The sequence below is a fragment of the Microcaecilia unicolor genome, chromosome 2 (assembly GCF_901765095.1).
Source record: "Microcaecilia unicolor chromosome 2, aMicUni1.1, whole genome shotgun sequence".
Taxonomy (NCBI): Eukaryota; Metazoa; Chordata; class Amphibia; order Gymnophiona; family Siphonopidae; genus Microcaecilia; species Microcaecilia unicolor.
In genome coordinates, this window is record NC_044032.1 from 27,061,255 (window position 1) to 27,078,830 (window position 17,576).

A 17,576-nucleotide genomic window follows, 5' to 3' on the forward strand; every position below is an offset into this window, starting at 1 on the left:
AGTAGGTGGAGCATAATCTCAATATATAAAATCACTAGTTACAAGTAGAAAACAATTTTTTTCTGTAGATTAGATTTTGCTGGCACAGGAAGTCAGCAGAGTCTGAGGAAACACTGCGGTCAGAGTCTGCTCCAGGAAAATACAGCCTTTAATATGATATTTAGAGAGATAGAGAAAAGCCAATATCAGAAATGTAAAAACTATATATTTCTATGAGGCCTCCTCACATGACCTTTACAAGGTTTAAATAGGTCAAATGAGAAGGACAATAACCTATAGTCCTCTGTAATAGTTCAGAGCCAATTTGGAAAATGAAAATTATATTAAATTCGAAACTGATCCTTTCTATGCTTTCACAATTTGGGCCCTAAATTATGACAGCATATCAAGATTCACATTCAGAGGGATAGCTAAAAATAAGCTTATATATTCCCAGGAATCAATTTACAATTTAGGGTATATTTTAAATACAGAGGATAAGCAGCTTTATAAGCAGGAAACAAGTAGAAGCATTACTTTAAACATTTTAGTAAAATTCAAAAATCAAGGATATAATAACAATTTTTATGAATGCAATAAATGCACAAATTGATCAGTAGGATATGTTCATATGATAAATGGAACAGCTTGTAAGCCTACATTGAATTCTAAACAAAGAGTAGCAAGGATAACACAGAATCATAGAAAAACCCATCTGGTTATTAAAAATCTGAAACACGTAATGAATTCCTGTATCATATACTGAGTTCAAAGCTTTTGTAATGAACTTAAGAGAAAATAAGAACTACAAGGGTTAATCTCTGTCATTCGGTCCTAAGGAAATCACGAAATAACTGTGCTTCCTGTGTCTAATTTGAGTTTACTGCTCACTGCAAGCATTGGATATTATGGTGACTGAAAATATGACTATACATCAAACAAAAACTGTAAGTTTAAGTTTTTGTATTAAAACTTCATGCTGGTGGAATTGGTCTTCATAGAATTAATACTTCAGGAGAGAAAAGAAGGAAAAGAAGATTATTACTTTATCTGCTTCCAGAGGTACGGTTCTCAATTGTAGCTAGTCTTATCTGAACATAGCTCTGAAATAATAGCAACCTGAATTTCTTTAGTTCTGATTTACCAGTTAGTTATGTTATGCAAGGGTTAATCTCTAAACCCTATTGAGAACCAGAAATGCTGGAACTCTATACAATAATATATCTTAAAACTATAAATCTTTAAGAGGCAGGGAAGGAAGTTTGAAAGTAGTAATAAGACGTGAAAAGAAAAATTAAAACAGTTAATTCATTCTTACGGAACACATCCCCAATAAAGAGCCAGGAAGTGAACATCAGCACTAGTTATTTTAAACAACGTCACAAATAAACAGTATTTTAGATGGCATATAATATAGAACCTTTTATAGTAAATATCTGGAATAATTATGCAATTTTCAAAGAACACATACACATACACATACAAATTAAAACTACACAAGTGCTTGCATTTCTAGTGAAAGCAATTTACCAGAAATCAAAAACAATTAGGTATTTAACATCACGTCACAAATCAAACAAACATTGCTTAAATGAAATAATATACAATCCTGGAAAAAAACACTCCTTTGAGATTTACTACCACTGCAGTTGATAGGCAATCTCTCAGAGTAACCTTAAAGCACTAATTTAAAACCAAAGAAATGATTCCTTAATAACTAGCTGGTTTAATATATGCCATTTATCACAGGACACACAGGAACATATAGACGTGAAATTAAAACTGTAACCTAATCCTGATATGTAGAAAACTTAAAGTTCAGAAGAGGAAGCAAGATATTTCAAAATATAGTTCAAAACCAATCACTGGAATTGTGCACGGTTAAGGAATTGTTTAGGATTTCAAAACAAAAAACATAAAAATAAATATTCCAGTAGCCAATTACAAGTCACAGCACACAGACAGAAAAGGAAAACCACACTCATACACTGACACAGTTATTGTCCCACATACAGAGGTGTCCCTGTGTATTAAGGACAAAATCTAAATCCTAAATTTGGTAAAATAAAACATTTAAATTAGAGCTAATCCAACATGCCATGAAAGTATACAACGGCAAGCTTAATAGTAACACATACAATAAATGAAAATATACTCACGATTCGTGCAATGTAATCTCCAGTGCAGAAAATCAATTGAGAAAGAGAACAGTTGGCGGGATCACTATGCCCTTCCGAACTCTCGGTGGCATAGGGAGGTCAACCGCAAAATAGAAATGTTTGTTTCGGACAGAAAGTCCTTACCAGAGATCTGAATAGATGTCAGATCACCAGTATCTGGTGTTGGGTGCGGAGAGGAAGATATGATATAATGGGTAGTGAACAACATCACCCAATATGTATAATAACGGGACCTAGTGAGCAAGTGGTCTACAAATAAGCTTCTGACCTGTAATTTGCTATAGAAAAAATGAACTAGATTAATAATATTATATATTGACCAGTCCAAGGTCAGTGGTTGAAAAGGCAGCTTCACAGATTGCAGGGAGACCTAGAAATGATAATGTGCTAACAGTTTACAAAAACATGCAACGATTATCCTGATAGTAGAACATACAGAGACATAACACAATCATACTCACGCATCTATTAATGTATTCCAACAAAGGGACCCAAAATAAAAATTACTAATTGGCGGAAAGCCCAATGCTTTTGCCGCAGGTTAAATAAACAGACAATTGAAAGTCACAAAGGTAAAAGGAGAGTTTAAGAAAATAGTACAAAAAGTGAATGGTGTCAGCTATTATATATTTATACTACTCTACCCCCAATTAATGAAAACTACTCTCCAGAGTGTGCTTCTAAAAGCATAAAGAAACCCGGTTTCCCTGCCTGCCAAGAGCTATCCAGGTTACTTGGCCATGAGCTCCAGCCCATGATAGAGCCCCCAAAAAGGGACATTGCAAACACTCCCAAAATGAACTCAAAAAACCAGCAAATAAGGTCTCATGAGTCGAAGAGCAGCGGTCCAATGGGTTTCCGCTGATTAGGGAACTTCTCGTGTACGACTAACCACCCCAAGGGACCTGTGGTTTGAGAACGTCTCGTGTACAACAACCCACTCAAAAATTTGTGGTTAGGAAACTTCTCGTTTAAAAGCTAACCATTCTACAACATTGAAAAGTTAGGAAACTTCTCGTTTAAAAGCTAACCATCCAAAAATATTAAAAAGCCCTCGTCAACTAGTCCAAACTCGCAACGAAAAGCGTCAGACGTCTCTATATTGCTCCCACACTCATCTGTACTAGGTAACTCATATGTGGGCAATAATGCCGAATCCGCAGGCCACTCCGAAAATGGAATGGAAGTCTGCTTCTACTAATTGAGATACCGTCATCCATTGAAGGGTTTGTGGCCCTCAAATGGGTGTAAGTCCCGGACATCGGTATCAAAGCCAATGGTTATAGCGTGACACTGGTAGAAAAGGAGAAAAAAGGAATAAAAGTATGACATATCCCAGGGAAGAACCCCCGAAACCAACATCAGAAGTGGTAAAGTAAGCTCATCAGGGAAGGGACAGACATAAATAAAAAAAAGAAACCATCAGATGGAACACCCTAGGTAAAACAAAAATGTGAAAAATTCCACGTTCATCATTCACTAGACAATAGATTTTCTATTTAATAATTCACAAGAAGAGAACTAAAAAGCATTAAAATAAAACAGCCAACAGTAAGGAAGCCTGCAATACCAGGACAATACAATACAAAATAAATTCATTCACACTGTTGTACTGCATAAACAAGCACAAAAGTCTGAAAGAAAAGTGACACACGCTGAATAGGGAAGTAGGTGGGACTTAGAGAGGGAGAAAAAATTTAATTTTGATGGACAAGCAGAGCAAACCAATGAACAAACGACTTAGCATGTTCCCCATATCAGAGGAAGAAAAAGCTATACAATGAAATCGGAATATAAGGTAAATGAACAAAAACCTGGAAAAACAGACTGTAAATCATTATTATGGAACTTGCAATATTACACTGCAAAAACAAAGCCCATTCTAGACAAGCAACGATCCAGCGCTGCAACCGCAAAAATGAAACCGAAAACATTCAAACACTGCTGTTCGTGGGAGAGTGCACATACAAAGAACCTAGAGAACCGGCAACTGGATTATCAACAGATAAGTGATTTAAAAGAATATGTACTATTACATAGAAATATCATTATGCATGCCAAGAAAATGTACCATAAAACAGGGTTAAACTTGCAGAATATATGATTGGACTGAAAACAATGCCGTACATCATTTATTTATAGAACGCGAACACAGTATCGCAGCCTTAACTAAAATGAAAAACCCCAGCTTCTCATGGTAAAGCTAATCTATAGTTTGCAGTCAAACTTGCATCCTGAAAAGTTACGGGCAAACAGTTCTACAGGAAATGAATGCATGTCACAAGCTAAGTCCCGGAGCCAAAAATACCTCATTAATAAGGGCTAAAAATACATAAATAGCTTCTAAGTCATATTATCATGAAACTACATTGCAGATAGTCACTTCCATTACCCCTTCAAGGCAAAACAAATGCTGCATATATGCGTCCAAATACAAAAAAAAACGGACTCACACAACTATAGTAAAAATATTACATTGCAAAATATCAAATGTAAATATCCTTATAATAGTCTTTAGTTAGAATGCTAACAATCAATTGCTTATAATAATATCCAGCTGATGATCCAAGAAATATATTCCACAATAGAGATATATAAAAAAAACAGTGAAAGACAGGATAGAGAGAGACGTATCAGGGGTGTGCCCAAAGGATGGAGTGACACCAATGGTCACGCCCCAAGGTACGCCCATAGTGGGTGTGTAAATGAGAAAAGAAAAGGTATTATCAACACGGAAGATGGTGGCAGTCTGTCAAAAGTAAAGGCACAAGAGCACATTTACGGTGCATAAACGGACACCAAGCACTCAAGGCATAAGATGTACTTGCAAGATAGAGAAACGAGCTGACAATACTTAAAACTGGCAACAGACCTGTCACAGGGAATATTTATAGTCAGAGAAATAAATGACAAGATGGTATAGCAGAGAAATAGCGTGTGTATAAGAGAAAGGTGCAAATGTAACGGAGTGACAGGCTAGAGCAGGGAACATAGCCAAAAGGAAAGGAAAGTGTTGTTGTAGTAACCAACGGAGGCAAATCAAGACGTTATTAAAGAAGATTATTAGAAAAGGGATTTAATGATAGATTCCAAAGTTTGAGATTAGTAGAGACGAGAGGGAGAAAGTGCAGAGAAGAGGAAGGAAGTGGGCACCGCCCAAGCGAGAAAAGGGGAAGTGAAAAAAATGTCGCAGTAGAAATAGAGATAAGATTTAGTATCGAGAACTCCTCTTTTAAGGGGAAAGAAGCAAACTTTTAAAACTTTATAACCACATTGTGGAACACGATAAGATCTACCAAGCTGTCTCTTGCAGCATATAAACAAAAAAAAACCTATCTCTGAGTTTTAACGAAACCGGGCAACAGATTAGATTGCCAAATAAAGCATCTTAATTCTGAAAGTCTCAGAAACAGTTTTAGAATGCAAAAATAAAACAGCAGTTTATAAATTCAGCCAAAAATTATGCTATGCAGCTAAAATTAAACCTGGAACAGCAACTAAAGTGGCTACAGGGAACAGAGACGGAATAGATTGTACAGAGGAAAGGAGCCCAGATCTCTATGAGGGACAGCAATCAATTGGAAGATAAAACAACAGAATTTTAGTCAAGAGCTATAATCAACACCCACTTTGACAAAAATTCTGGTTGCGTGTTTAAATCGAACGGAGGGTCACCAATGTTGAGAATTAGGGGGGTCCCGAGCCCCCCCAAGAAGGCTGGAGTGACCTTAATCTGACTCCATCTCTAAATAACACTAGTACTGGGGTAATCCAGGAGTTATGAGGTTCTAAAAGGAATTGCCACTGGCAAGGAATAGATACCAGCCTTATGACAAACTGGATTTAGGCTACAGGTTATACAATGCAGCGAATGATAGCCTGATGCAGCAAAAGCATTTATACTTACAGCCTTTCATCATTAAGTGAAGCCCACAAATCATCATTTGGAATGAGGAGTTTATTTGCTAAGGTATAAGTCAAATCAGTGATTGACAACAGTCACGTACAATCAATTAATTATAGGAATATAATAAGCTGCAAACAGGTGTTAATTACCTGCTATTCTTTTATAATTTCTTTTACCAATTAGAGGTTTTACAAGGGAAAGCAATTAGATAATTTGTTAATTCTGCTGGACACATTGGTTTCCCTTGGAGAGAGAGTGGCAACCCTTTTCTCTCTAACTTAAACCAGGAAATACCCTGATTTTTATAGGTGCCCTCAGGATATGGATAATATGACAGTAGATATACCTGATTGGATCTATGCTAATGTCATGGTTGTCACTGATTGGCTCATGCTAATGAGTAGCTTCTATCTTGCTACGCCTTTCCTTTCTCACACCAGCTGACCACAATCCTGCTCACAGGAAAGTCTCCCTCCTCTCTTGGACAGCTAGCTCCCTATTTTCTCTGCACCTGGCATGACTCACTCATTGCTCAACTTGTTTTTCTAACTTACATTAGAGAAAATTCCACTTTGTAACAGATACGGGCTTCCATTTTGTGTTGAAATCCTCCATTTTGTTTCCATATCTATTAACTTCACTTTTAGGCCTCAATCTGGGCTACAAACTAGGTCATACTTTTCCAGTAAGCTCCCAGTTATGTCAGCCATCAGATTTCTGACTCAGCCAAGGTCTGTAACAGCCTGAGCTCTATGACTGGGCCCTCCACCATTCCAGTGGGGGGGGTCTCTGGCTGTACCATAATTATACACCCCAAATCTCATATTCCAGGATTCCAGCCTCCACGCCTCAGTACGTGAGGTTGGTGATTTCTGCCCAGGGAGGTTCTCTGGTTAGGAGTGGTAAGTACAACCTCTTTGGGGCCCTCTCTACCCCTCGGTCACAGCCTCTGTTTGCTTCAGCCCCCCTCCCCCTCCCTTTTGCTGCCACAATGTTTTTTGGGTTTTATTTAAAGGAAGGAAAGCAAGAGAACATTCTTGTGTCTCAGCCAGCAGTGTTGCTGGAAGGGAGATTGTGGAACATGGTCTGCTTGCGGAGTGAGAAGTCAGTAGTTTTCCATTTTAGCTGGTGACCTTGCATAGAGAGGTGAGGTGGCATGGGCTGTGCCACAATTGTGCAGTGCAGGGATGGGGCCCTGAGAGCGGCTTGTTCCTTCACCTCTCACAGCTATCAGGACATGGGCAGGACATGTACGCAAAACTCTTGCATCCAGATGGTTATGTGCTTGAAATCATTAAGGTTTGTCATAGGTATCTCCTCAGTTGGCATTCATAGAAACTCTTCTAGACATGACTTGGGTAAAAGCCTTTCTCCCATGATGTCCCTGGATCAGAAGATTATATTGAATCAGTAGAATATAGGATGGGGCACATGGCCTCAATTGTGCCAAGGAGTTATGTATAAAACTCATATTAAGTCAGATTCAATGGACCTTATGCTTTCAATGAACTTGAGCCACTCAAAGTTTGTGAGATGTAGTTTTTTTTTTTTTTTTTTTTTACATTTGTACCCCGAGCTTTCCCACTCATGGCAGGCTCAACGCGGCTTACATGGGGCAATGGAGGGTTAAGTGACTTGCCCAGAGTCACAAGGAGCTGCCTGTGCCGGGAATCGAACTCAGTTCCCCAGGACCAAAGTCCACCACCCTAACCACTAGGCCACTCCAAACTTCTTAGGGACTGTCCTGGTGAAGAGTGTTCATTTTCAGATTTCTTTTGTACAGATTATCCTCAAATGTGTCAAAACTGCGTTGTCGTTCACTTGAGCATGCATCATTTCAGCATGCAATGGTTAAGCATGCCTGACACATTAGTGTGCAACTTTTCAACATGTGTCATTTTGTCAAGTGTAACAAACCAAAAAGCGAGAGCAGGAAGCAGGCTGAACAGACAATGGGATAAGCACACTAGTTTATTTCTGCAGTACGTAAGACTTGACTCGGCATAGAAGTGCCTGCCACAGAAGTCTACAATAAAAAATAATAAAAATAGATAACACTATAACATACAAATATAAGATTGCACAATAAAAATAACTGGAAATTATATAAACATAAAAAGGTAATAGATATTTATTAAAGAGATATTATATACATTAAAAAAAAATAACCAGTGGGCATATTAAGTAAATTAAGAATGCAAATGAATATGTTACTGAGAATTTACGTAATTACATAGCATTATAAATCAATAACAATCACATAACATAAAAGTATGGATATGTTGATAAAAATGTAAAAGAGAATTATATTGACAGGTGTACAGAATAAAAAATTCTCAAACAATGGAATGGAAGAAAACGAGGGAAAACTGACCTTGTTTTGAAGTTTTCTGCAAAAAATACCTTTGCAGCTGTTATGTAATTGTTATTGATTTATTATTATGTTATGCAATTATGTAAATTCTCAGTAACATACATTCATTTGTATTCTTAATTCACTTCTAATATACCCACTGGTTATTTTCTCATGTCATGTCTCAGAAGGAAGGGATCCCCAGAAGCTTAGCCGGCGGTGGGAGGTGGGGATAGTGCTGGGCAGACTTATACGGTCTGTGCCAGAGCCGGTGGTGGGAGGCGGGGCAGGTGGTTGGGAGGTGGGGATAGTGCTGGGCAGACTTATACGGTCTGTGCCCTGAAAAAGACAGGTACAAATCAAGGTAAGGTGTACATAAAAAATGACACGTGAGTTTATCTTGTTGGGCAGACTGGGTGGACCGTGCAGGTCTTTTTCTTCCGTCATCTACTACGTTACTATGTTATTGTGTATATATATGTATTTTTTAATATATCTTTTTCATACATATCTTACCATTATATGTTTATACAATTTCTAGTTATTTTTTATTGTGCAGTCTTATATTTGTATGTTATAGTGTTACCTATTTTTATTATTTTTTATTGTAGACTCCTGAAGCTGGCACATCTGTGCCGAAATACGGTGTCATGTCGAGTCTTGCGTATTGCAGCAATAAACTAGTGTGCTTATCCCATTGTCTGTTCAGCCTGCTTCCTTCTCCCACTTTTTGGTTTGTTCTGTTTACTCTGTGGGTTTTGTTTGTTCAGTTACCATTTGGTTCCTGTACTTTGTCAAGTGTAACATTTAAGTGTGCATCACTTGACCGTGTGTCATGTATGCTTGTGACACCTAAACGTGTATCACATGACTGCATCTCTTAAGGGGGCCAATAGGTTAAGCATGGAATTTTGGGTGTGCCGCAGTTCTGGTCGAGGCATGAAGATTTATAAGTCCTCTAAAGGCAGAAACAAAATATACCTAAACATCTTTTCTTACCATTGTTCTTGGAAAAACGAGTCCACTTTGAACTGGAAATGCGACAAACAGTGTTGCGATGGTAGTTTAACTAACTTGTTGGATTATAATGCTGCTAATGCGTCTCTTCAAGAATTGAGATCTCATAACCATCTGTCTGGGCTTGCCTCTGAGAAGCTTAAGGTGAAATTACAAAGAATGGTACTTGATGGGTGTGTTAATAGGCTTCCACCTCGGCATATGATAAGTTCTGTTTTGACATCTTTTATGGAAGAAGTTTTCAAAATGTCTATGCCTTGTAAAATTCAGCGTCCTTGGAAGCGCCTTGATGGATTTGAGGGAGAACCAAGCTCTGCTGTGGGTTTGCATATTCCAGAGAAATATCAGACTGCCATTCATCTGGGTGAGATTGCGGTTTCTGCTACATTGTGAAGAAAAGTTATACAAATGGCAATGAGGCAAGTTTTAAACCAGTGGTTATTTATCCTGACTCGATGCTTGATGTCTTATGTGCTGCTAAAGATTGGATATGTGATGGGACTTTTAAAGCTGTTTCTTCAATATTCTGTCAGCTTTTTGCTATTCATGCAGTTTGTGGTTGCTATGTTTATCCTTGTGTGTACGCAGTCCTACCTATTCTCATCTTTTTGCTGTATTAAAGAAATTTCAGTCTTATGTAGCTTCAGAAATTTCTATTATGGATTTTCCAAGGACAAGCAGGCTTACATTCTCACAAGTGGGTAGACGATCTGCGTCACCCAGGTCTGCAAGATAGCCAGCAAAAAGGTTTGCGAGAGCCTTCTGGAGCACGAGGGGCGCCACAATGCGCATGTGCAGAGCGCCTTCCCACCTGAGCGTGACTGCACCTCTTGTTCTTTTTTTCTCCGCATGAGGGAAGTTGGTGTTTTTCTTGTTGCTCCTCACATGCCCAGCTAAGAGCCTATTTTTGTGCCACAGTGTTTTTGTTTTTGTTTTTTTGCTTTATTTCCCTCTTTATTCTATTTCTCATTTGTTTAAAAAAAATAGATTTTCTCTTATTTCTTTTAGTTTTTCTGGCCCGCGTTTAAGTTTCCTTGCTTTTTTCGATTCAGGCCGCTTTCAGGTCTGCTCGGACAGTTCTCCTTTTTTTTTTTTTTTTTTGTGCCTTTTTCTCTTTTTCAGGCACAATCGCTACTTTTAATTTAGCCAAACCCATTTTTCCTTCCATGTCATCGAACTCCCAGTGGCTTCAAGCATTGTACTTGGTGCAACTGGACCATCTCGGGTACTGATAAGCACTCTTGGTGTATTCAGTGTCTCGGGCCCGACCATAGCCTGGCAAATTGTATCCTTTGTCTTCGTATGAAGGAAAGGACCCAAATTTCCCGAGAAGCTCAACGTGAGAAACTTTTTGGAGCTTGGTCTGGTTCTTCAACATCAGTGTCGAGGGCGTGGTCATCGAGACAAGCATCGACATCAGGAGTCGAGGTAGGAATGGCTGCTGAAAGACCTACAGACACTGGGAGCAGTGAGGTATTGAGTGGGTCACCACCTGCCTCGAGGCCTCCTGCTGTGTAGGCCCCCCGAAACCATCCATCGTCTGACCCGACCCCGAGGAGATGTGAGGATTCAACGTCCTCCTTGTCAGCACCGAGGAGCTTGGATGACATGCATCAGGCAAAGGTCAAGAAGCACCGACACCGATCTCCTTCGACGCATGGTGTCGGGAGCTCCAGGGCACCGAGGGATGCAGCACCTGAGAAGCGTTGACACCGAGAGGACCGTTCCCCCTCTATCAAGGAGGTGCCAATGCGTCTGTCTTCCAGCAGCTGAGATCCTGCTCCCGCACCCCAGGCGAGTCAGCAAACTTGACCCCACACCGGCCCCTCAGCCTTTACTGATGGCGGCTCTCGACGAACGTATCCAGGCCCTGTTCTCTGAGCTCTTGGAGGGCTTGATGCATCGATGTGCATTGGCATGGGGGGTGCCTGCACCTGCCATGCCTTCCACTGTGGCCCCACCTGGCCCTCAGCCCGCGGTGCGGGCACCGGTGTCGCTTGCCACCCAGGTCGGTACTCCGATGCTGGTAAAGGAAGCTTCGCCGGAGTCGAGGTGGGAGCGGACTCCTCAACACCATTCCCAAGGACTTGTGTCCTCGATGTCGAGACGGGCCCAGTTTACCTTATATTTCAGAATTTCAAGCAGTCAAAGAGACAGTCAAATTTCATAGAAATATAAAAATGTGAATTCTCATGTTACTACGTTACTATCAGGCTCATTTTCGAAAGAGATGGGCGTCCAAAAAGTGACATAAATCAGCATTTGGACGTTCATCTCACAGAAACGTCCAAATCAATATAATTGAAACCTCATTTTGGACGTTTTTCTCTGAAGTCCGTCAGAAGGACGTCCAAATCTCAAGGGGGCATATCAGGGGCGTGTTCAAGGCAGGACTTGGGCGTTCCTAAGACTTGAACGTCTTTGAGCCATAATGGAACAAAGCAAAAATGTTCAGCACTAAAACTTCAATGTTTTGAGCTAGACCTGTTTTTATTACGAATGAGGCACAAAAAGATGCCCCAAATGACCAGATGACCACTGGAGGGAATCAGGGATGACCTCCCCTTACTCCCCCAGTGGTCACTAACCCCCCACCCACCCCCAAAAAGTGTATTGAAGAACATTACTTGCCAGCCTCTAAGCCAGCCTCAGATGTCATACTCAGGTCCATTACAGCAGTATGCAGGTCCCTGGAGGAGTCTAGTAGTGGGTGCAGTGCACTGCAGACAGGTGGACCCAGCCTCCTACCTCTGCCTACCTGTTACAATTGTGGAGGAAACTGCGAACCCTCAAAATTCACCAGAAACCCATTATACCCACATATAGGCACCCCCTTCACCCGTAAGGGCTATGGTAGTAGTGTACAGTCGGGGGTAGTGGGTTTTGGGTGGGTTTTGCGGGGCTCAGCAGACAAAGTAAGGGAGCAATGGTCAGATGTGTGCCTGGGAGCATTTTATGAAGTCCACTGCAGTGCCCCCTAAGGTGCCCTATTGCTGTCCTGGGATGTCAGGGGGACCAGTCTACTAAAAATGCTGACTCCTCCTACGTCCCAATGGCTTGATCTTGGACGTTTTACACTTGGAATTTTTTTTTTTTGAAAATGGCCAAAAAACAAAGACGTCCAAATCACAGGCCGTCCATAGCATTTTCGAACAAAAAAGATGGACGTCCATCTTTTTCGAAAATGACCTTCTTTCCTGTTCGGAATTTGGACATTTTTGTAAAACGTCCAAATGCTGATTTAGACATTTCTTTCAAAAATGCCCCTCTATGTAATTTAATTCATGAATACTCTATGGATAATATCAATAGTAAAACTTTTTTCTCTAGCATAGATTATAAAATCAATTTCACTATTTTTTTGTATTCTGTTTCTGTTGTTACTCCTTCTACAGTTCAGTTCACTTTACTAAGTGTCACTCGCTTACAAAATACACTTCACTAACTGACCTGTGATGAAGTGTCATGTGGTAATATGTTGCACTTGGCAATATGACACTGGTCCAGACTGGCCTGGGGAGCTCATGTACATGGGTTTCATGCTTCAAGCCTTTAGTCTGTGTCCGAGAAATTTGATCAAATAGATATCTTAGAGTTAAGAGCTGTTTGGACAGTTCTAGAGGCCTTCAGAGATTGATTGGCTAATAAAATACAGTGATATGAAAATGCTTTCCCCCCTCCTAATTTCCCCTATTATTGCATTTGTCGCGCTGAATGGTTTCTGATCTTAAATTTCAACAATTTTTATTGATGACAAAATCCAAAAAGATACAACTTCACTATAGCACATAAAAAAAACAGTTGTAACAGAAACATCACTGGTATACATCCATAGTAATGGTCATCAAATTTGTGTATTAACCCCCCCCCCACCCTTCCAACTATTTGTTGCAACCTTTTTTTCCCCTTTTCCTTTATTGATGACCCGATCAAAGAAAACACACATTGCAGGGTTCGAATATACATGACTTTAAGCATAAATGCTTATCCCATTATACATCTTATTACTCACAGTCATCAAACTTTTCCAGTCTCCTCCCTCCCCCCATCCTCCCCCTTTTTTTTTTTTCCATTTGAAACACTGTATATTGAACAATTCAGTCAACCAAAACATGTCAACAATCATAACTATATGGTAACACGTGCACTCAACCCGGTCCTATCTTTAATCTCCCAGCTCCCACCCCACCTTATCAATCACCCAGAAGCTGAACAATTAGTGAGCATATTGTGGGTTCTAGGGGACAATTAAAACAATATGAATACGTGCTTAAAGCTCCCATCCATACGTCTCTGTTTTGTGATATGTCCGATGAAATTTCAACTTAGCATCCTCTGCATTCTCAATTATTCCCCCTCCCTCCCTCCCAATCCCACCCAGTCGCCATCTCTCAAGAACAATCTTCATCTGAAACCAGACCACAGACAAATACAAATCCAAGACACATATACACACAAAAAAAAAAAAAAAAACCTTGCAGGTATTTATATATAAATATATCCAGCGTGAGGGGGGGAGAAGAGGAAAACAATGATCCTAAAACAAAGGGGGACCCCATCCCCCCCATCCTGCATAAATCATTGATCTCCCTGGAGTATCCTCTCTCTAACCCTACGGTTCTCAACCCGCATTTAGCAGCAGACTTCTCGCTTTGTGTGGAAGAGAGTCCACGTACACTCCCCATACTTCATGGAATTGCTTCAGCCTCTTGGGCGTGCGTTTAGCATATCTATGCTCAAAAGTCATTAGGGCATGAAATTTATTTCTCCACACCCAAAATTCTGATCTTTAAACAAAATATAATATTATACAAATTGAACTTAAGTAAAAACGTAAGTTTTCAAATTATTACCTCATTTATTTAGGGGACAGTTATCCAACACCCATTTTGCCCACCCTTAGCAGCAATAATTGCAACCAAATGCTTCCTATATCAGTGTTTCACATTGCTGTTGAGGAATCCGAGCCATTCTTTTTTGCAGAACTGCTTTAATTCAGACGCATTCATCGGTTTTCGTGCATGAACTGCTTGTTTCAGGTCCTACCACACAGCATCTCTTCTGGATTCAAGTCAGGATTTTGACTAAGCCATCCCAAAACTTTAATTTTGTTTCTCCTCAACTATTCAAATATGGACTTGCTTTTATGTTTTGGACCATGGTCTTGCTTCAGTTTTAGCTCATAGATAGATGACTGGACATTCTCCTTAAGAATTTTCTGGTACAGTACATAATTCATGGTTCCTACAATAATGACAAGTTTTCCAGGTCCAGAGGTACCAAAACATCTCCACACCATCACACTACCATGACCATTTTTTGACTGTTGATATGGTATTCTTACTGTGGAATGCTGTATTTGTTTTAAGCCAGACACAATGGGACTTGTGTTGTCCAATGTGTTCTACTTGTTTCTCCATAGAACATTATCCCAAGAGATTTGAGGATCATCCAGGTGTGTTTGCAAGTGTGAGATTAGCATTGTTGTTACTGTTGGATGGCAGCAGTTTCCACCTTACTAGTCTCCCATGAATCCTACTTTTGCCCAGTATTTCTTATGGTGGAGTCATGAACACTGACCTTAGCTGAGACTAGAGAGGCCTGCAGTTCTTAGGATGTTTCTGGGATAGTTTGATTTCCCAGATGAGTTGTTATTGCACCCTTAGATTAATTTTGACAGACCAGCCACTCTCGGGAAAATTCACCACTGTTCTAAGTCTTCTCCACTTGGAGATAATGGCTCTCACTGTAGTTCATTGGTCTTTATAACCCTTTCCAGACTTCTAGAATCAGAACATTTTTCTTTGCTAGTGTTGTCTTCCTTGAGATACCGTTAGTGATAAAAGGGAATGATTAGCCAATATAAAACATAATCCCACAATCTTTTATTTGATTCTTAACATTTTAAACCCTCTTTTGAGTATCTTATCATTCACTAATTGTTCATGCAGTATTTAATCATCTTAGCCTTAGGATTGCTAGTCACTCTACATATGGCATACGGAAGTGTCCTAATAAATCAGTAATTGAAATTCTTATATTTTCTTAATGTTTTTTGCATGCTTTGATTTCTAATAAATTGTTGTCATGAAAATATGGTATAAGAGATATTTTTATGCCATTCAGGCAACCAGAACAACAAGGATTTTGCCTTCTGTACCATAAAGGACATGCCTGTTTATAGATCTCATTTATCAACAGTTGAGGCATGATCAGAGGGGCTGAGGTCTCGTGTGACAGTGATGAGATGTAATAAGAAGGGAAATACCAAGAGAAAGTCTGAATACATTCACAGATAAAGTTAATCTACGAATATAATTTTTCATGCAGATTTTAAATGGAATAGTTTTAAGTGTATTTGAATAAATGTTTTGAATAGCATAATGTTGTACGAATTAAGGTCAAAAAACATTTTGCATACAATACCTTTCAGTTAAAAAATTTTACTTTCTGCTTGCTTGTTTGGCCTTTTACTTTTATGAAGAAATAAAATACCTGTTGAATGCATTTCAAATTAATTTTAATTATCATTTCAGAGGGAATGCCACCTGCTTTGCTTATGGCCAGACTGGCGCTGGAAAGACACATACTATGATTGGGACTCAGCAGAAGCCAGGACTGTATGCACTGGCTGCTAAAGATATTTTTCAACAACTGGAGTCACCCCAGACAAGGAAAGACCTTGTTGTCTGCATCAGCTTTTATGAGATCTATTGCGGACAGCTTTATGATCTACTGAATGGAAGGAAAAGGTATCTGTGTTCAAAATCTGTTGAATGCAGTAGCTATGATTTCATGAATTTAGTTTTCACCCCTGAAAGACCTTTTATGTCAATGGATGATTCTATGATGTATGCTAAGATTTTTATACTATAGGCACAGAACACAGACATTTCTCCGAGGACAAGCAAGGTGGTATAAAATAATGAGTGGAGTGGAACGGGTAGACATGAATTATTTGTTTTACTCTTTCCAAAAATTCTAGGACTAGGTAGCATGGAATGAAGCTACAACGTATTTAATTTAAAACAAATCGGAGAAAATTTTTCTTCACTCAACGTATAATTAAACTTTGGAATTCGTTGCCAGAGAATGTTGTAAAGGCGGTTATCTTAGCGGGGTTTTAAAAAGGTTTAGACAGCTTCCTAAAGGAAAAGCCCATAGACCATTATTAAAATGGACTTGGGGAAAATCCACTGCTTATTTCTGGTATGAGCAGCATAAAATGTATTGAATTTTTTTGGGATCTTGCCAGGTTTTTGTGACCTGTATTGGCCACTGTTGGAAACAGGATGCTGAGCTTGATGGACCTTTGGTCTGTCCCTGTATGGCAATACTTGCGTACTTATGGAAATAGTCCAAGAAAAAATATACAACACTTATCTAAGGCTGCTTTTCTCAGGTAGAGAATTCCAGTGATTAACGCATCCCACAAAGGAAATGATTTCCAAACCAGTGGAGCGCTAGCGATTTAGTGAAAACAATCCATTCAATATTTGCAAACTTACTTTTCAGGATTCTTACTATGAAATCACTGGTGCAGTGTCCTGAAAAGTAACTTTAAAACAATACAGGGATGTAAGACCTTTAAAGTCAGAATGATTGAATATTTTGACACCCAACAGACAGGACTTAACAAGGATCTGGGTTTTCTAGCCCATTATAAACCATGAAATTGTATTTCTCTGTTTATCACCCTCCTCTTACCTACCCACACCCATCCTGTTAGAATATCAATGAAATGCTTTGATATCCCCATGCATACCTCCTACCCACCCCCACCCTCCCACCCTGTCAGACTGTCAAAGTAATGCTTGAATGTTTCACTTATATATACTATCTGCTACCACATTTGCTTATTTCCGATCTGACGAAGAAGGGCAACATTCGAAAGCTAATCAAGAAATGTATTAAGTTATGTCCAATAAAAAAGGTATCATCTTATTTTCTTTTCCGTGTTTTATTTTGTTTGATTTCTATTGATAACCTTAAGAGTGGACTAACACGGCTACCACACCTCTCTACAGTAATTGCTAGAAACAGAGAGATACACTTGGACAACCACCACAGAGTCTGCCAGCTCCAGGCTCTACGAAATGAACACAAGAAACCCTTTGTCCAATCCCTGCCCTCCCCTCAG

The 17,576-nt window shown here is 39.4% G+C and overlaps 1 protein-coding gene across 1 annotated transcript in view; it reads left to right on the forward strand.

Moving 5' to 3' along the window:
• The window catches only part of KIF24 (kinesin family member 24), a 151,484-nt gene that overhangs the window by 29,057 nt on the left and 104,851 nt on the right, over nucleotides 1-17,576 (forward strand). Inside the window, exon 4 of the mRNA XM_030192858.1 lies at nucleotides 15,973-16,188. Within this exon, the coding sequence (XP_030048718.1) occupies nucleotides 15,973-16,188 (216 nt within the window). The remainder of the gene's footprint in view (nucleotides 1-15,972; nucleotides 16,189-17,576) is intronic.